Source organism: Schistocerca piceifrons, chromosome 1 (assembly GCF_021461385.2).
Source record: "Schistocerca piceifrons isolate TAMUIC-IGC-003096 chromosome 1, iqSchPice1.1, whole genome shotgun sequence".
Classification (NCBI taxonomy): domain Eukaryota; kingdom Metazoa; phylum Arthropoda; class Insecta; order Orthoptera; family Acrididae; genus Schistocerca; species Schistocerca piceifrons.
Window position 1 is genome coordinate 545,341,526 of NC_060138.1, and position 21,814 is coordinate 545,363,339.

At 37.8% G+C, this 21,814-nt stretch overlaps 1 protein-coding gene across 2 annotated transcripts in view; it reads right to left on the reverse strand.

The window, feature by feature from the left end:
- LOC124800079 (unextended protein) overlaps positions 1 to 21,814 on the reverse strand; it is a 504,663-nt gene that overhangs the window by 25,580 nt on the left and 457,269 nt on the right. For both annotated transcript variants that reach the window (XM_047262967.1, XM_047262968.1), the window contains exons 6-10: positions 13,426 to 13,597; positions 12,942 to 13,133; positions 12,665 to 12,811; positions 8,879 to 9,013; positions 3,010 to 3,146 (exon numbers count right to left, since the gene is read on the reverse strand). In XM_047262967.1, coding sequence (XP_047118923.1) covers positions 3,010 to 3,146; positions 8,879 to 9,013; positions 12,665 to 12,811; positions 12,942 to 13,133; positions 13,426 to 13,597 — 783 coding nt within the window. The remainder of the gene's footprint in view (positions 1 to 3,009; positions 3,147 to 8,878; positions 9,014 to 12,664; positions 12,812 to 12,941; positions 13,134 to 13,425; positions 13,598 to 21,814) is intronic.

Here is a 21,814-nt window from a genome sequence, read left to right on the forward strand (position 1 = left end):
ATTCAGTTGGTGCATAAGTTTATAGTGTTTTTACATAAGTTTAATAAACATAGCAGAGACATCAGTCACCAATAATACATTTCTTTCACTGCTTACAACAGTCTGCCAATGTTGGTATAATTTTTCTAGTCCGCCACTGTGGAAACCATGTTGTTTTGAGGTAAATAACACATCAAGCAATGTTCGGACTGCGTTTCATCAGGAAAGGAAGTTCCCTGAAGATTATTTGACGAAGAGTGAAAAAAATGAAAACCTGAGGGCACAAGATCAAATGAATAATGTGGGTGCAGAATGACATCTCAGCCCAACTTTTGTGTAGTGTATTTTGTCAGTCTAGCAGAATGTGGGCAGGTGTTATTGTGGAGTAGCACGAGTTCATTGTTTTTGGACTGCACCAGGGAGACATATTTGTTGCAGTAAATGTCAGCAGTGATGGTTACACCTTGGGGAAGCAATTCATAGTACACCACACTGTTACTGCTCCACCACATGCATAACGTTGTGGGGAGTTGCTGCTTTGGGCTCAACTGTTGCTTTCTTTTCTTCTTGTTAGCGTAAAGACACTATTTCTTGTCATCAGTAATGATACAGGATGGGAATGGTCAGTATTGTTCACAAGGCAATTGATGATGTGCAAGCAGAGATGCGTGCATGGCCACTCACTGATTTTTGTGATTCTGGCTTAGGGCATGCTGTACCCATACACCCGATTTTTGGACCTTCCCCATTGCATGCAAATGTTGCTCAATGGTTGACTGATCACAGCTGATCATATTTCCCAGTTTTTGAGTACACTGATGTGAATCACTGTAAATTAATGTGTTTAAGTGATCATCACCAAACCCCGAAAGTCTTTCTGAACGTGGAAAGTCACTAATGTCAAAATAATCCTCCTTAAATTGAGAAAACCATTTTCTTCCCATGCTCTGTCCAGTGGGATTACCCTTATAAATGGCGCAAATGTTTCAACTGCCTGCACTTCTGTCATCCCTCTATTGAACTCAAACATAAGAATACAAAAACATTTCAGAAATATCCTGATTTCTCCACTTAGCACTCCATTTTCTAGCATCTGGAGCTCCACTCACTATCTCCAATGACAAAATGACAATATTTAAACTCAAATAGGAAGAGTGAATTACAGAAAATTTGCTATTGATAAATAATCCAACAGCAATCAGAATACCAACATCCAAAACAGAAACAGTACTTAGTAAAAGAATAATTATGATTTAGAAAGTGGGGGGAAAAGTGTGATAAGGGCATATTTACATTCCCATTCACACCCTGAGATCATTATTCAAGATGGATAAAATACAATAACAAAAATACTAACGGAGAAAAGTATATGCAAAGGGTAAAGGAAAGGAAATGATATAGAAAGGAAATGAAACAGAAAGGAAGTTGAAAAGAAAGTAAGAAAAAAATAATGAAATAAAAAGAGAAAGAAAGACGAAGAAACAATAGCACATCAAAGATATGATGAGAATAAACACAAAAATTTTAAAAATACAGGAGAAAAATACTGACAATGAAATGTTTGCAATGCAACTAAGAAGGGGACCAGCACGGATGTAAACTTGAGTATTGAGGAAGTGCAGTAACTGATAAAAGAAAACAGTGCTATTTGAAGCACCAAAATGAATACATTACTTAATTGTGATCTGCTCAGTACATCGTGAAGGAATGTTTCAAGCATATCGGACAAGTAAAATCAATGTATAGGTCTACCCTATTGAAGAGAATTAACTCTTAGGAACTACTTCTATAGGCTATGTAAACAGTTAACTATCAGTCAATTGCTAAATTCTATGGTGCTTACCACATGGTACAAATGAATGCAAAAAAAGTAAGAAAGCTGTAACTTTTAGACAATTAGCAATGCCCCAGATATAGTAAGCAACAGATGCTTATCTGTTACTGCTCTTTTAATATTTACTGCAAATCATTCTGCAATACTGAAACTGTATGGTTCTAGTAAAATTTCTAGTAATGTAATATAGCACTCAGTGACAGGTAACATAAGAAACTGTGTAGGATTGAGTGTGTTAGCATTACATGAAAATAAAATCAAACAGCATTTTATGAAGGGCAACTGCTGGGAAAGAAGATTCATTGATTGTTTCTCTAATGAATGTACTCTATTGATGTTCAAGTGCTGACAGTTTTAGTGGATGATATGGTGTCTGGTTTCAAGGGGTGAATGCTAAATGCAGGTTTCATTGCCAGTGATGTTTAGCTTAGGGTGTTTCAATAGAATTTATAGAGTTCCTTGCCTGATTTGTTTCACAGCTTCACATCACCATAATCAGCACTTACTAGACACTCAGTTTCAAATACCTCAGCCAACTATACATAATTATGGAATTTCTTGTAAAATTTCTGGAAATCAGATACAATTGTCTCCATAAAATGTCTGCTCCTTCCAGTGACTCCATCAGTCAGTTTCATCAGTTTATAGCAGTGCTAATGATTAAAGCTTCATTCCTCATTTGAACTTTATCTAGTATTGAACTGATCAATTACACCCACTCTTAGCACTGGTATTTTCCCTGCTTCACCTTCAGAAACCAAACTGATTTGATAGTGAATGTACACTTGCCTCATGGAGTCCACATTCTAAAAATGCTTCTCTGTATTAATCTAAGAAGTGATGGCTGTTAGAATTCTGTTTCTCATTGTTAGACACCACACTCTTTTACTCAGTGCATAAATGAAGGCATGTGATCCATACCCTTAACCAAAAACAACATTTTTTCTGCACCACATTATTCCTTAGTTACTTCAATGGAATTTCTTTTTCAGATTCAGCAATTACACAGAGAAGCTAAGAAGAATAAAACAAACTAAAAGAAAGTGAAACTGATAATCGAGACTGTAATAAGTGGCAGATCCAATTCATTTAGCATATTTTGGCTCATTCCAATGAATGTCTGTAAAATAAAGAATTACACTATATCAACACCTTTCCCAAAGGTGAACACAAAATATTTTCAAAATCATTCTTACCTGAGAGTATATTATTGTCTGAGGATCATTGCGTGCTTTTTCTTTATTTTTAACTTTGACATGATAAATAATATCCTGTTTGAGCAGTCTTCTTAAAATTGTTTCAGATATTGTTTCTGGTTTGAAGGCATCAACAGCTGGAAGAAAATACACAGTTATTATTGGATTAATGAACAAGAAATTTGTTGGAGATGTCATTGCAGTTTAAGAACCTAAGCTATTACTCAACATTTCAATATTTACAATATACCTCTTAGTACATAACTGTCACAAGTGCACTAAATATGGGTAGATTTGAGCTTACTTTTCACTGTAACTTCCTTTCTCTGTTAGACTAATGATTAATCGCCCAGAGAAATAAATTCATACTTTACTACCCTACTCTTCGAATGAAATTTTTGTTGCAGTCAATATAACAACACACATTTTTCATAAAAGTTAAATGTACACAATTTTTAAAGATTGTGAGCACTGAACTTTTAATTTCCTCTCAGTTCTTAGACATAAGATTTGGCAAATGGTAAACGTAAGAATAAATACACTATATGGCCAGAAGCTCTGAACACACAATTGGGTGATATCCTCCATGTGACAGCAGGTTATGCATACACTATATGCAAGTGTAAGTACAATACATCAACACCACAAATATATTTCTGTCAGACCGATGCAATTGGGATAGCTAAGAATAAACACATTACAACTGTGTGGGTCTACCATTTTGGGCACATTCAATTTGAGATTTTGCACGAGTTACATATTCCTGTTCTACTTTCAGTTATTTCAGTTATGTGAAAGCATCATTATATAACCATAAGAAGTCCACTAATTGGAAAAACTGACTGACTTGCTAGATAGCTGGATTCACTGACCACTCCTAGTAAATACCCATGTGTGTAGCGTCATTGCAAAGGTCATGGCAACTAGAATGAGATTTTTCACTCTGCAGCGGAGTGTGCGCTGATATGAAACTTCCTGGCAGATTAAAACTGTGTGCCCGACCGAGACTCGAACTCGGGACCTAGTTCTGCAAGGTTCGCTGGAGAGCTTCTGTAAAGTTTGGAAGGTAGGAGATGCGATACTGGCAGAAGTAAAGCTGTGAGTACCGGGTGTGAGTCATGCTTCGGTAGCTCAGTTGGTAGAGCACTTGCCCGCGAAAGGCAAAGGTCCCGAGTTCGAGTCTCGGTCGGGCACACAGTTTTAATCTGCCAGGAAGTGTCATGGCAACTATTTTTTTGCCTCAAAAATGATAACGAATTTAAAAAATTCTGAAATGTATGAATGGAAGGTTAGTTCATACGCAAACATTAGAGGTAGGGAGATGAATGAACACACACACCACCATAAAATTCAGCATTAGAAAAAAACATGAAAAAAGTTTATCATTGCAAAAGTGTTTTACTGTTACTTGCAACAGTACACAATAGTACATTATGAACTATGCACATTCCCCAGCATCAGGAGTCTCCCAAAGAATCCACGGTAATGTGATGTGATGTGATGCTAGATGGCAGTCCTTTCTAGGAGAATGCAGCATGAAGAGTGACCACAGTATGAACTGAGCAACCATTCTAGCTGATTCTTACATGCCTTTAACAGTGTTCTTACTTAAAGAATACAGATCACTGCATAAGGAATGTGCAACAATGTCATGAGGAGCTTGTGGAAGTGGTAGGAACTGCTGCTCTACCATACCAAAGGGTTGCTCAGTGGGTAGATGCTTTCAGGCACAGCAGAACTGCAATGGTCAAAATGCACCGATACAGGTGGCGTGTCAGTGTGTGTACAGGCTGTGTTCATACCCAGATTTCCCAATGCTTGGAGTGCAACAGACTGTGAATGCTGCAGGAATTACAGTGCCATGCCTGTATTGAGAAGACAACAATCTACAGGATTTTATACGATGAGCTACATGTGCGTAAAGTTGCTACAAGCAAAGTGGGTGCCTCGTGCACAAATTGAAGTGGAAAATTGGATATATTATGAAACTTGTCATGTGCATGTAGCACATTATGAGGAGGAAGGAGACAATATGCTTGCTAGAATTATTGCTATAGATGAATTTTGGGCCAGGGCCTAAGAGCCAGAACTGAAATGCCAGGCAGCGAAATGGTATCATCCAGGTTCACCAAGCTGGCAGAAATTTTGTCGCAATCCCTTTCCTGTTAAGTTACTGGTCATAATAGCCTATGGCATTAGAAGAGTGATTTTATGCCATTTCATCCCACATGGACAAACTGGTAATGCACTGTACTGTTGTACTTTACTGCAACAACAGCTATTACGGAAAAAGAGAGAGAGAGAGAGAGAGAGAGAGAGAGAGAGAGAGAGAGAGAGAGAGAAAAATTTGGTCACGTGATGGAGATGAAAGTGCTTGAGTATCCACCATATTTGTCAGGATGTGAAACATGGCAATTAGGGTGATGTTCCAACAATTTTCACTTCAAGTCTACCACATTTCCCCCTCACTGCTAAGCACCTGTGTAGATCCCACTGAAAAAGCTCCTTTGTAGACAGGTGCATTTCTTGGATGAAAGATTTTTTTTACCCCTATTTGGAATGCAGACTCTTTACTCATATTTTTCCAGTCATTTGGGTCAGAAGCCCTGCAAAATACTTGTCAGTTATTGTTTCACCCTTCAAATGTTTGTTAGTAAGATCTGTATGAATCAAATTGCCTGTGTGTGTGGAAGCCCTGTCCACAGAGAATCAACTGAATTTCCACTGAGCCACATTTTATGGAAAGTGTTTTTTTTTTTTTTTTTTTTTTTTTTTTTGAAAGGGTGGGCCCCTTGGCATAATGAATCGGCTGCCATGGGTGTCCATTTTTGTTTAAACATTGACACCAAAACCCCATGTGTTGTGAGTGTTGTTTGGCACCTGAACAGTGAATGTGAGGCTATGAGAGATTGTCTCAACAGAAAGTTGAAATATTATAGCAGAATTAAGAAACCAGCAATGATGACAGAGTTTATTAATGACCAAAGCAAAATTCCTAGTATATGTTTTTGACAAAGGCCCTAAGGAAAATCTTCCACTCTGCTAAGAATTGAGAGAATGGAAATTATTAAAAAGGTAATTAGTATTTATTTGACTGAGAAAACATCTGCATGCGCACAGGCCAAACAATATTTAGAAGGCAACAAATAGTTTTATTTCTTTCAACTTCACCCTTTGCGTCATATTTTCTTCTCAACTGTCGATTAATGTACTAAACTATTTTTATGCTGTGTTAATGCTACTTTTTCACTGGTGAAGTAATTTTCGTTGCAAAACACATTTTTATGTTCTTATTTATGTATGTATGTATGTTTTTCTTTGTCTTGGTATTGGAAAAACTAAGTAACATTTTGTCTCCACTCTTAAGTCACTATCATGGGGGAAAATATAACGTCCTCATGCTGGATTTGCAGTGTGTAGCAAAAACAAAGCAAACAAACTAAAGATCAAGTACATACAAAAAAAAAAAAAAAAAGTCTTCACAATTGTGTGATTAATCACAGTGAGAATCAGTTAACTTCCAATGCTAACAGAGGACTTTACATTGTTTCTGAGCATGCACAGTGTTCACCACACTCAGTATTTTAGAACTGTACACTGGCTCACTCAGCTGATCATTGCAATCACCAACCCAATTATAGTGTAGTTGGCAACAGATTTACACACTGTCATGTAGCACACACCTACCACAAGTGGATGATTTAAAACTTGCATGTATAAAGCAGTATATAAAATGCATTTATTCAGCTGTGCATAGACACAACATAAAATCATTAATACAGGGTGTAACAAAAAGTATCATCCAATTTGGCACATCTATATTTCTGAAACTAGAAACATATACAATGAAATTTTTTTTATTATTATTATAAAAGGGAAACTCAAAAAGCTTTTTTTCATACCTTTTCATAGGTGTTCAATATGCCCCCCACCCTCTCCCTTGAAATTCAAATTGTTCCCAAACTGCAGCGAGTAAGTCTTGAGTCACAGCTTACACAGCTGCTGTTATGCAGTGTCTCAGTTCATTCATTGTTGTTGGTAAGGGAGCCACATAAACAGAGTCTTTTATAAACCCCCACAAGAAATAATCACATACAGTCAGGTCTGGTGATCTTGGAGGCCAGTAATGTAAGGCTGAATCATTTGGTCCGGTGTGACTGATCCATCATTCACTAATCCTATGCACACCGAGATACGTGCTTCCTGTAACAATGTTCCAAGTAAAGAAAAGTGGACCATACTCCTTTTCCTGTGAAACTGCACTAAACACATCAAATTTTGGCAAGCCCTCTCATGTTGTACAACTTCATATGGTTGTTCCATATCCCATATTCTTGTATTACAACAGTTAACCTTTCCATTCAAGTGGAATGTTGCCTCATCAATAAACACTAAGCATGGAAGAAAACTGTCATCCTCCATCTTGCCAAGAACGAAATTACAAACCTTCACATGTTGTTGTTTGTGACCCTCAGGAAGAGCTTGTAGTAGCTGAATTTTGTATGGTTTTATATGTAAACATTAATGCAACACATGCCACACAGACATCGGGTGCATGTTTAGCTGTAAAGCTGCATGGCAAATGGATTTCTATAGACTCCTTCTGAAACTATGGTGGATGTGTTCAATGTCTGTGTCAGACACTCGGGGACAGCCCAGCAATTTGCCTTTACACAAACAATCTGTTTCTCAGAATTGTTCATGCCATCATCTAATGCTCTGTAGTGTTGGAGGATCTACACCATACCTAGTACGAAAGTCATTCTAAACAGTTATTACTGCCCTGCACTGCGCAAAACTTAGAACCCAAAACACTTTCTGCTGTCCCGACACCAATTTTACTAGAAATGAAGTGGGTGCACACTGCTGCTACCTAGTAGGAACCATGTAAAACCACATAGTTTGTTCTTTCCAACAGTACATTGTTTGCACACATATCTCAGATAACATAATAGTTATGAAATTTTTAAATTAGTTGATTCTTTTTGATACACCCTGTATATTGGTCCACATCTTGTTGAGACTCATTTTTCATATTTGCTTCTGGCCAGCATTAAATTAATATCACATCCATCTTGTATGAAAGTATCTCACAGTAGAACAAAATTTTCACTCTGGAGCAGTGTGTGGCAGATCAAAACTGTGTGCCGGACTGAGACTAGAACTCAGGACCTTTGCCTTTCACGGACAACTGTTCGACTGACTAAGCTATCCAAGCACAATTCACAACTAATCCTCACAGCTTTCCTTACACCAGTACCTTGTCTGCTACCTGCCGAACTTCACAGAAGTTGTTCTGCGAAACTTGCAAGCAGCTATTTCGTGTATCTTTTGCTCACTGATTATCCAATACCCTATTACTGTTGAATAGTGTACTGTGCACTTTCTCATTTTTTTTCAAATGTAGTTGATGTTTTATTAAGTACTTCACATAATTTTGCCACATTTCAATCGAACCTCAAATTTTAGGACTGTAGAAACGTTCAGAGACTTTAAATGAGTTTTCTTTGGCCATAAAATGTTAAAACTGGAGAATTTTTGCAGAAATAAATGGTACTTCAGTTTGTCTGTTTGGACAAAACGCTCACAGTAGGACTGATTTATAAATTTTTTTACAACAAACTAATTCTGAAAATCAATTTGATACTTGATTCACACTTCTGCATGAAATTTCATTGATATCAGTGTCACCTCTGTGTTAGGAACAGATATTTCCACCATGCTTTCACATTCAAAAATTGAATTTGCCATAACAAAAAATGTAATCACTGTGAATACCAATATTTGTTTCCGTAACCCACTTTTTTTTGTTAACAGCTGCAATTAATATATTCTAAACATCCCTGTATTTCCCCATTAAATTACTTACTTGTGCTCAGGTACTGGAAGGTTGCTAATGTTAGTTGTGGCGAGATGTGAATCTTTTGTGCCTCTCGACGCTCGGCGAAGATAGTGAAGTCTTGTTTTGTTGACTTAATCCTGCGGCGTTTTGATCTGTTGTCCACTTTGGGAGAAACAAAGTTTGTCATTAGTTTATAAGTTGATCATGACACAAGCTACACTCACACCATGACATTTCATGTATTATGTAAATATAGCAAATTGAAAGTTTTTGTACAGTAGGTAATCACTCTTAGACATTTGCTAAGCTCTTCAATTATTAATTGCTTTGTTATTGCAATATATTTTTATTACTGATTTTGAAGTCATTAGGAATATGGAATAAGACTTGTGTAACTCCATGAGAAATATTGTATAGAGATGGAGCAATGAGAGAATTTCAGATGATACCTTTGTTTTTAGCAAACTACTAATCAATTCAGCATCTAAACTGAATGTACTACAGAAAAAAAACTTTTCACCATTATTTTTACTACTGTTGAGTGCAGCAGAGGATTTATCACAACAACATTCAAAACTCACACAAGTCAGATTAAATTATAGAATGAACACAAGACAGAAGTCCATGATCACAAAATTTTATTCAAAAACTTCTTACAAGACCTAATAAAATTAATTTCATTAACATAACATGGACAAAATTCTTAAATGCTTGTTAAGCACTAAATGTAACTTTTGATATCCAGTTATTTTGACTACATTTTTCCAGTATCAAAAAGGAAATTGTATTGCTGATATGATATACTTGAGTGTGTGACATTCAGCAACTACTTACGCTACACAGACAAAAAGCAATGGCATCATTGGTGTGTAGGTGAAACAACAATACCCTATATTGTCTTGCATTACATTTTTTATTAACACTGTGGCAATGATCCTTCTATGGCAATTTTAGTGAGTAACACACTACCAATATCCAACAGTGGACAATGTACTATGAGGCTGGAATAAAACAACCAGTCTACGCATAGGGCTACGATTCTTCACATACTTTGACCACACTTGCAATAAAACTTCTTGTACATAAACTACTCCTGATAAGACTGACAATGTGAGACAGCCACCTGTGAAATTATCTATTTCAGACATCAGCCAACATGCAAACTGATTTGATGTTAATTGAATGACTGTTAAGATAAGCTCAGTGGACAAAAAGTTTGTAACCCCTAGAAAAATCATTAAAGGCATCGTTTAATACCATATAATTCTACACCTGGACTTTATAACTGCCTCGATTCAGTTAGGAAATTATTCCATGAAACTGCACATGTACATCATATTCACATTAAGCAACTTGCTGAGGATTTGATTGCACAGTTCCACTAAATTGCAGAGATGGTAGTGTCAGCATTTTACCTGCTGTTCCAACATGTTCCACAGATTTTCTATGGGCTTCAAGTCAGGTGATTTTGCAGGTCACTCAAGATGTAATACGATGGGAAAGTGTTCAGAAACTTCAATGAACTATGTTGTTGTCATCATCTTTAAGTGTCTGAGTGAGTACTGGCCTCTTGCGAGGTGACCGACTCCAAATGTTCATTGCATGCAGTTCCCATCACAATGTTCCCTTGCTAACAGGTTGGGATGGATCTTTGTTCACTGCCTGCATCAATTCGTATTAGTTTTAGAAATGATTTTGATACACAAGGCATGAAACACACATCCGGTCCCTCTCAATCAGGATTTTTTTCTAACCATGTTGAACAGTCCACGCACCAACAAATCCAGCAACTTCACACACCGTATGGCCATGGACATGATCAAACACAATTGCCCCTTTTTGTCTCTATCACATCCTTACATTTACCAATGTTTGTATACAATGTCTACTTTAAAAACTGATTACTACTGCCTAATGCTCATGTAAAGGCAGAGCGTGCACAGTTAAGCACATAACTCTGTCACTGCATCATCTATAAAGCCTTAACAATTCATCTGTGCGTGTGCACTGGGATGACTAAGTTTTTGTCCGGTGAGCTTGTTAATGAGGATAAATGGTACATTTGTTGTTGCAAAATCGAATACTCTGACCTGAAGAATACTCATATGCAACAGGTGTTAACTTCTTATTTGCATCATCAATTGTATAATTTTTCGTGTCACTGGAGTACAGGGTGACACATGGGAGAGGGACGGTTTTGAACTGTGTAGTACTGAGGGCGCGATGGTGGGAGGTGGTTGTGGCGAGGATAGTTCCGATCCACAGAAGATGCCATTTCATTTACTCAGTCACTATGGAGTAGTGGGACTTGCAACGTCAAGTGTTTGTCTACGACAGTTTCGTGAAAAGTGGCGAGTCTATTATTGCTACGCAGTGATTGTTTCATGTGTGGTTTAATGTCGGTCGACATGGAGCTGTTCCGAGCTGTAACACAATCCTCGGATGGGTGGAAAACTTCAGATCAACTGGAAACATACTGGATAAGAAGCATCCTGGCCTGAGATGCAGAGTAACGACACCAGAAAATGTTGAAAGGGTAAGGTAAGCGGCAGTCAGAAGCACAGGACGGTCAGCTAGACGTCATGCTAGTGAGTTACAAATCAATCGTGAATCAGTTAGATGAATTTTGCATAAAGAATTAAAATTCCATCCCTACAAAATGCTTATTGTCCAACAACTTAAGGAAACTGATTTTGCTGTACGAGAAGACTTCGCTTACAGAATGCAAGTGATTTTTTTGATAGAATGAAAATGAAATTTTATTGATAAGCGATGAAGTTCATTTTCATTTAAATGGGACCGTGCACACCTTATCCATCAGCGTCCTCTACACTCAGAAAAAGTAACAGTCTGGTGTGCTCTTGGGTCTGTTGGCATTCTTGTACCTTTTTTTGGAGAGAATGGGGCCACAGTTACTGTTAATTTGGTTCGTTACATTCGTATGCTTGAAACATTCTTGAAACCAGGATGGGGCAACATCGCACACCGCAAACACTTCAATGATAGCTCTTAGACGCATGTTTCCTGGCCAGATTATCTCATGTTTTGGCAATGTTCCTTGGCCTCCCAGTCTCCAGACTTGTCAGTATGTGACTTTTTTCTGTGGGGGTACCTTAAGAACTGTGTCTATAACCACAAACAATGAAATTTGGACAAGTTGAAGTATGCAATCATTCAAGAAATTGCTGCCATCCCTGCAGAGATTTTAGTCCATGTGATGGAGGATTTTGAGAAGAGACTTGAGTCCTGCGTTCGAAATGATGGACATCACCTTGACGACATTATTTTTCACAAATAACTTTGTTAACTAAAATGGCAAATAATGAGCTTTGATTTTGTGTAAATAAACATGCATTAATTTTACAGTTGGCTGAGTACTATTTCATTAAAAACTGTCCGTCTCCCATGTGTCACCCTGTACTAACTCATATCTTCACAGGAAAAACTATATTTACAATTTGTGCTTTGTTTATGACATCCATCTGACCTCAGTTTGTACCAGAGTCTCCATATGATGATGACTTCATTTTTGCAGTCCATATTCTGTGTTTGTTTATACATCTGAGACTGACTTGCAACTATGACCATGTAAGAACAAATTAAGAAAGACCAACTCTGTTGGCACGTCATGAGAACTTCTAAACAAAAATGCTCCTAATAGGCAATAGAAATTCACACATTTTGCTGGTAAATTAGATGAGATGAGACAGAATTTTTATGCTGTATGCTGCATAGGATTATAATAAAGAATTTGTTTCAGGTATAATTTCTCATTCACCCAAATGTTGGGAAGAACAGGGTAAAAATACTTACTCCAAACATCTGTTTCATCAACAATTTCTGACTGGATAAGTTCCTCAATGACATCCTCCAATGTCACAAGCCCAATCGTTTCATAAAATGGATCTCCTTCACCTTCTGAATTGACTCTATGAACAAATGCCATGTGTCCTTTTATTCCTGTTAAGACAAAAACACACACAATATTATTCTCAAATTTCACTCCAGCATATACATTATGTCACTGACTGTTAACATCATTGTGACAGAGTGCATTCATTTGTAGGAAAAAGTAATTATTTACGATTACCTTCTTTGAACTGCTTGAACATGACATCGAGGGTAGTATCTTCAAATACAAAATTACATGGATTCTGATAGAATTTGCAGAGTGTCTTTAATGGAGTGTTATCATCAGGATCAACAAATGCTAGATCTTTAATGTATAAGACAGTCACAATGTTGCTACGACTTCCTTGATAAACTGGTATCCTGGAGTATCCTGCAGAAAAGAACAACTTTTAATGTGTTGACAAGTGACAGTAATGTGAGCAGCCAGAAATTACTTTTTTTCTAATTTCAAGTGAGCTGCTTATGCTACAAATCATTGATATAAAGAAATGTTGACACATTTCTACACCATTCCTTGCCAAAACGGAATCACTATTAACCAACAACTCAAATTCAACAAAATAACCATTAACATATACAGGCAGAAACAGTTTTCAACTGGTTTGGAATAAAGACCATTTTCTTATGTGAGAAAAGCAGCTACTGAAACTGCCAATACTTACCTTGTTTCATTATCTCAGAGACTGTCTCAAAGTCCAATATGGCTTCATAATCCAGCATAAAGACATCTTCAAGCTTTGTCATTACATCAAAAACAGTTTTTTTCCGTAGTTCCAGGGCACCAGAAATGATGTTAACTTCATCTTTCTCCAGATCATTGTATTCTGTGGTAAGCTGTAGAGGTAAACGACAAGTGAATGATGAATTTGGATGTGATATAACAAATGGAAGATAGTGATTTACTTATAAACCAAATTATCCAACATTCAGATTGGAAGAAATATTTAAAATTTGTATATGACCATTATATTTAAATTCACTTGTTGCAATGTAACATTGGTTTTGAACAAAGTCTTTGATGATCCAATATAGCAAAAGTTTTACTTAATAAAACTGTTATGAAATGAAGATCAGATTAGAAAGTGGTGTTCCTCAGATCAAAATGGACACGGAAAATGTCACAGTATACATTTTATGCAAGAACTGATACTCTTAGATTTGATTATCCCACAGAAATTGAGTGAAGTGGTTACCAGGTATGCATAACAACCAACCAATTTACAAATTAATAGAATAATTTTCATACACATATAAATGATTACATGCCGGAGTGTGTAAAATAATTCAAGTATCAAGAAAATAAAATACTTTGAATATTTTCTTATACTCATCACAGTTGTGCTAAATGTAGAGAAGACAAACATTCCATTATATCCTTTAAAATTATTTAATTGGATAGGTAAAAAACCTACTCCCCAAATGGTAGCAGAACACACATATAAAAGACAGTTGTGATTGGCAAGCTTTCGGAGCTAGTGGCTCCTTCTTCAGGCAGAAGGGTTGAAGGAGAAGGAAGACTGGTAAAGGAATAGGACTGGAGAGGTCTAGAAAAAGGGGTAGATTTTAGGAATGTCACCCAGAACCACGGGTCAGGGGTGACATTCCCAAATCTACCCCTTTTCCTAGACATCTCCAACACTTTTCCTTCACCATTCTTCCTTCCACTTCAACACTTCTGCCTGAAGGAGCCACTGGCTCCAAAAGCTTGCCAGTCACAACAGTCTTATGTTGTGCTCTGCCACCACTTAGTTAGTAGATTTTTTATCTATCCAATTAAGTAATTTGATCAATAACTGATTGTTTCCATTATTATATTCTTTAAGATGTACCGTATAAGAGTCAGATCTATCAATAAATTTGCCATCATGAAGGAGTAATTTGTCAGCAATAAATCCTTCAGGTTCCTCTTCAATTTTACTTCATTACTAACTAAACTGTTTAATGTTGGAGCAAATTATTAAGAAGTTTTTTTCTGAATAACAGTTTTCTTTTCTTGAACCAAAATAATTTCTTATGTAGACTGCTCTTATTGCTTACACTGAATCTGTATTCTGGGCTGTCAGGTGGAAGAAATGTATTTCTTGTTTACAGCAAATCCCCTTAAGGGAGCTAGTCCTCTTTGAAGGTTACAATAAATCTATTTTAATTTTTCAGGTTTAAAATTTGCTGTGTGGTGTAGTGTTCATCCCAAGTTCATAAGAAACTACATTATCAAGCACAAGGCGATTTGTGAAAAAGAGGCTCTGAAAACCTTTCACAGCAGTAACAAAATAGTTGACACATAATTTTAACACAAAATAATTAACAGGCATTATGGAAATTATTAACATGCCCCAACTTGAGATTGGACCAACCCATTACATCTTCAGCACAGAAGCAGAGGTAAAGGGTATTGAGCAAACAGTGCAGCAGGTGACAGGAGCTGGCAAAGAGGCCCACAGGACCACCACGGCCATGAAGAAAAGGCAGGAGGAGCCCCTTTTGGATCTGGAAGAATTGCTGTAGGCCTATACACCAGGGTTAGCTGATTAGAGGTATGTTTAATTATACTACAGAAAATATAGCCCGAGACTTTAAAACACCTTTTTCCCAAAACCACATTTTTCAGATTGGCAGGAAATGCAGCTTGTGAATGGTACATAAGATTTTGATTGGAATTTGATGCCAACAATTTAAAATCAGTCGGCCAGTCAGTTCGAAACCAGTCAGTTCGAAACCAGTCAGTTCGAAACCAGTCAGTTCGAAACCAGTCAGTTCGAAACCAGTCAGTTCGAAACCAGTCAGTTCGAAACCAGTCAGTTCGAAACCAGTCAGTTCGAAACCAGTCAGTTCGAAACCAGTCAGTTCGAAACCAGTCAGTTCGAAACCAGTCAGTTCGAAACCAGTCAGTTCGAAACCAGTCAGTTCGAAACCAGTCAGTTCGAAACCAGTCAGTTCGAAACCAGTCAGTTCGAAACCAGTCAGTTCGAAACCAGTCAGTTCGAAACCAGTCAGTTCGAAACCAGTCAGTTCGAAACCAGTCAGTTCGAAACCAGTCAGTTCGAAACCAGTCAGTTCGAAACCAGTCAGTTCGAAACCAGTCAGTTCGAAACCAGTCAGTTCGAAACCAGTCAGTTCGAAACCAGTCAGTTCGAAACCAGTCAGTTCGAAACCAGTCAGTTCGAAACCAGTCAGTTCGAAACCAGTCAGTTCGAAACCAGTCAGTTCGAAACCAGTCAGTTCGAAACCAGTCAGTTCGAAACCAGTCAGTTCGAAACCAGTCAGTTCGAAACCAGTCAGTTCGAAACCAGTCAGTTCGAAACCAGTCAGTTCGAAACCAGTCAGTTCGAAACCAGTCAGTTCGAAACCAGTCAGTTCGAAACCAGTCAGTTCGAAACCAGTCAGTTCGAAACCAGTCAGTTCGAAACCAGTCAGTTCGAAACCAGTCAGTTCGAAACCAGTCAGTTCGAAACCAGTCAGTTCGAAACCAATCAGTATACATAGCTGTTTTGTGGCACTTAAAAGCCCATTTTCAGTGCACGTGAAGAAAATGATATTTGTGTCACCATATCATAATTTTGTTAGAACTTCATAATATTCAATTATCCTAGCTCTTCTGACAAAAAATTGTTAAAATTACTTTCAAAAAATCGTTGTGTTACAAGTCCCATAAAAGGGCTTCAGGAATTCTCACCGATGACCAATGTTCCGGCTACAAGGGATCTTACTACATGGTGCAGCTATTACAGGGAGCACCTGAAGTGGACACAAAAATGATGTGTAAGAGACAAAAGTGTAAGGAAGAAAACTAAATTATTAGCTTTAGTGTTACTTTTTATTTCACTTGAAAAGAGTAGTGAAAATGTACCATTTTCAAGTGTTCAAAATGAAGTTCCCTCCAAATGTGTTAATATAGTGATGGGCGATAGTGCACCAAATCTTTTGAACAGGGTTCTGTAGAGTTGTCCTCAACTCACGCTGCAGATATAGCATATTCAACTAGCCCACTGTTAAGGCATCTGCCAGCACTAAGGAGGCTATCTGGGTTCAAGTTCCTATCTGACACAAATTGTCTTTACTACCTTCCTTTTTTTGTCTTCCAAAAGGTTTGATGTGACCCACCATGAATTCCTCTACTGTGCCAACCTATTCTTCTCAGACTAGCATTTATAAAATATAATATTTATATTCGATGTCTTTGGAACAATGCTGAAATTTGTAAGATAATTTTTTTTTTAAATTATATTCTAGTAAGTTTTGCTTAATTTGTACCAGTGATTGTACCTGACAAGACAAACTCTTTGCTTTCTATTGCCTCTTTGCACATCTTCATTATGTGAAGACTAGACGGGAAGTTGTGAATGGTGGTGAAGTAATTTTGTGAGGGTGCAGAAATCAGACACTGTCCTAGATATTTGTTAAAACTCTGTCGTTATAATATCTGAAAAGTTTTAGAATACAAATGTTTAAAGATTAAGATAATATCGTAACCTGAGATTTACCAGATATTCGCAGTCCTCCTGTCAATTTTCTAAGTATTAACCCAGCCTGTGGAGATTATCACGTCTCTAAAGACGACGACGAAATCATCAACACTATCTTCCACGTAAGAACTTTGTGTCTTAGTATGTAGGTACGCCCTTCAATGCAGCATTGAAAAGGTATATTATAGCGTGCACGTGTATCACAGTTATTCAGATAATGAAGTACTGCACTAGTTAGGATTTTCATGCGAGAGAGATGCGTTTTAGGTATTTATCTCCATTTTCAAGTACCCAAGGAAGTTTACATTGGTACTGTAAATCATGTCCACACGTGTGCTGCTGCTGCTGCTGCCGCCGCTGATTTCTTTCCCAGCACTCGTCTTCTTATACTCTTACTGCAATCGGAAATCCAAGATACACATGGTGAATCACCTAGTATTAGCACCGTAAATGTTGCGGAAATATGAAGTGCTATTGATGTGCGATTTTCACATACTGGATTGGTGGTGGGGGCCTCGTATTGTTATATACTCCAGATATGTTTTGTATCTTGTTTAGTGAAAAAGCCATGTTTACCAATCATGGCCAGGTAAACCACCGAACCGTGCACTATTGATCTGCTGACAATCCCCTTTGGCGTTGTCTGGTGGAACGTTTGCGTCCATGGAGTGTCAACGTGTGGTGTGGGATAGTGAAACATAAGCTCATAGGCCTGTTTTTTCATAGACGGAACACTGATCGCGCGCAAATATACCAGCGTCCTAACAGACTATCTTTCACAGATGCCGAAGACGTTCCTCAGCTGACTAGGAGGAACCTGTGGTACCTGCACGATGGCTACCCAGCCTATGGTACACGAAGTACTACATCATGTCTTCAACTGTTTCCGAATCGTTGGGTTGGGCCCAAGGATCTGTCGCTTGGCCAGCTTGTTCCCCGGACTTGCCTGTAGACCTTTTTCAGTGGGGAAAGCTGACAGACGCTGTCTAAAAGGACATAACTACTGGACCCGATTATATGCAACGACGAGTTATTACAGGCTACTCGGACATCTCCTGAAATGCTAGCAAGTGTAGAGCATTCGTTCCATAACAGACTGTAAGCGTGTATTGTCGCTACCGGTGATCATTTTGAACATTACCTGTGATGGTCAATTGTATCGTTACTGATCGGAATCCACATAACAAGTGTAAGTACTTTTGTTGATCTTTGTGCAAGTGTTGGTGCGGAAACGTTTCAGAACACGGTATTTCGTAAGCGACTCGCGCTAGAATCCTACAGTAAACACCATGACATTCTAATTTATCCTGCCTTTAGTTTGTTAATGTCAATAGGTATTGTTCCATTTTAGAAAAGTGTATGTTTGCACAAAAATACACTTTCTAAGTATTATGACAGTCTGCTGATAACAATGTAAAATGGTGCAAGATGTTCGAAATTCCGAGAAAAGTAGGGGTAGGCTATAGGGAGAGACGGGTCATACACAATACGTACAATAGCCAAGAGGGAATAATAAGAGTGGACGACCAAGAAAGAAGTGCTCGTATTAAGAAGGGTGTAAGACAATGATGTAGCCTTTCGCCCCTACTTTTCAAACTGTACACCGAGGAAGCAGTGATGGAAATAAAGGTTCAGGAGTGCAATTAAAATTCAAGGTGAAAGGATATCAATGATACGATTCGCTGATGACATTGCTATCCTGAGTGAAAGTGAAAACGAATTACATGATCTGCTGAACGGAATGAACAGTCTAATGAGTACGGAGTATGGACAGAGTAAAACGAAGAAAGACGAAGGTAATGAGAAGTAGCAGAAATGAGAACAGCGAGAAACTTAATATCATGATTGATGGTCACGAAGTAGATGAAGTTAAGGAATTCTGCTACCTAGGCACAAAATAACGAATGATGGACGGAGTGAGGAGGACATCAAAAGCAGACTAGCAGTGGAAAAAAGGGCATTCCTGGCCAAGAGAAGTCTACTAATATCAAATATCGGCCTTAATTTGAGGAATAAATTTCTGAGAATGTACGTCTGTAGTACAGCATTGCATGGTAGTGAACTATGGACTGTGGGAAAACCGGAACAGAAGAGAATCGAAGCATTTGAGATGTGGTGCTACAGACGAATGTTGAAAATTAGGTGGACTGACAAGGTAAGGAATGAGGAGGTTCTGTGCGGAATCGGAGAGGAAAGGAATATGTGGAAAACACTGACAAGGAGAAGGGACAGGATGATATGACATCTGTTAAGACATGAAGGAATGACTTCCATGGTAGTAGATGGAGTTGTAGAGGAAGACAGAGATTGGAAGACATGCAACAAATAATTGAGGACGTAGGCTGCAAGTGCTACTCTGAGATGGAGAGACAATGATGTAGCCTTTCGCCCCTACTTTTCAAACTGTACACCGAGGAAGCAGTGATGGAAATAAAGGTTCAGGAGTGCAATTAAAATTCAAGGTGAAAGGATATCAATGATACGATTCGCTGATGACACTGCTATCCTGAGTGAAAGTGAAAAAGAATTACATGATCTGCTGAACGGAATGAACAGTCTAATGAGTACGGAGTATGGACAGAGTAAAACGAAGAAAGACGAAGGTAATGAGAAGTAGCAGAAATGAGACAGGAATTCGTGGCGGGCCGCATCAAACCAGTCAGAAGACTGAATGGGGGACGAAAAAAAAAAAAAAAAAAAAAAAGAAACCTACAGTAAGACCGCTATAATCCGGCACTCGATAATCTGGAAGACCCAAGAGTACGACATGCATCAGAAAGTATCCAGTATTTTTATCCAAGAAGAGATTACTGAGTGTCTTCAATGCACAGGAGGTACCAGAATCTGAGAGAGACTAAGAAGAAACAATGACAACTCTCATCCCTTGCGCTGGCGCTTCAGAAGCCTTAAACACTTGTCAAATTCGTTGAGAGCAGCCAACAATACAATGCTTCTGAAATTATAAATCTGCACATCAGTTGCAACAAAGTCTTGGTAACATTTCTTACTAATTTACTTGCTGTTGATCTCTTCTAATCAGCGGTGGTTATTTTATTTCGTAACTGGTGTACACAATATATTTATGTATACTGAACTGTTCTAGAACTTTGAGCCTTAAACTGAATTAATAAAGCAGTACAGTAATCGGTTTTTCATTCAATTTTGTTTTTAAGAAAAGTAACACATATCGGATTAGCTTGTATCGTTTTTTAAATGAGTTTTTGAAAAAGATCTTGATAACCTGGCATATTTGATATCTCGGCATCGACATATCACCGAGCATCAAGGTCCTACTGTATTAATTTTAAAATTTTCAGCTAATTTACGGAGGAGGATCTAGTATCATGAAAACTAGAGTCCACAAAACGGTGTGAAATTCTAAAAAAATTACTACCTTTTTTTAGTAGAAGGTACTTTTTAGCTGCATTGCTGAGGGTTAGCTCACGTGGACTGGTCTGCATCCTGACTTCCCGGACAGTAAAACGCACCCTTACACAGGTTCCACCCATTGCTAACAACAAACCTGACTCCTCGTAGTTTACACAACAGAAAATGTGCTAAGTTCCTTCCAAGAAATTGCATTTAGAGCATACAACACTTGAAAAGTGCATTTCAGCTGACTTCTGAAGAAGACCTAGTCTTTTCTTGGCATTATGATCCATCTGTTATTAAAAATTTAAGAAATATAGTTGCAACAAACTCTCACAACTTTAACCACTGTTCGTGAGTCCGCAGATGGATCCGGAAAAGCACAGGAAGTTTAGGGAAGACAAGGTAGAAAGGAGGAAGAACGCCCAGTAAGAGAAACTTCTCCAACGTAGGCAGAAACGACGAAAGAAACAGTATTGCCCTCACCTGCACACTTGAGCTCACAATCGTAGCGTAAGTGAAACACAAAGGTGAGTGCACACTTCGATTTTATATTGTATAAATTACAACGAAGTCAAACTTACGAGTCTGTACAACTACACTTATTCAGTTTTTGGAAGAACACTTTTTATTAATAGACGGAACCTTAGATAATGCAAAGAAAATAGTAGATCTTCTGAAGGAGGTCAACAAACATCGTCTGAAAGGACAGAATACATCACCAGTTAAACTAACTCACTAAGAATTCCGAAAAGCAAGTATAACAACAGCAAGAAAAGAGACAACTTTAAATATTGGGGTGAAAAATAAAGATCAAAAGCAAAAAAACAGCAGTTGAACTATGAAAAAAAAAAAGACATACATGAACGTGAGATGTATGTACAAGAAAAAAGTTTTTACTAAAGACATTAAATTAAGGCATTGTAATACAGCTCTAAAAGGAAAAGCTCTCGAGGGGTCGGAAATACTACTTATACGTGGATGCAAAATGACATTATAAGATGCGGAAAAGTGTCTTGTTAAAAATATTAGGTTCAGTCGAGAACAAAGACAAAAATTTGGTTCTGAGACAAAATAAAGAAATACATTCACTCTGTCCTAAATAACAAATGAGATTAGACATGTTTCACTCTATGGACCTCTAGAGAGAATGAGGAAACATGGATTAACAAAGAAATTCTATCTATCGCCTGCGGCTTTGTCCCGCATTTTGCACGGG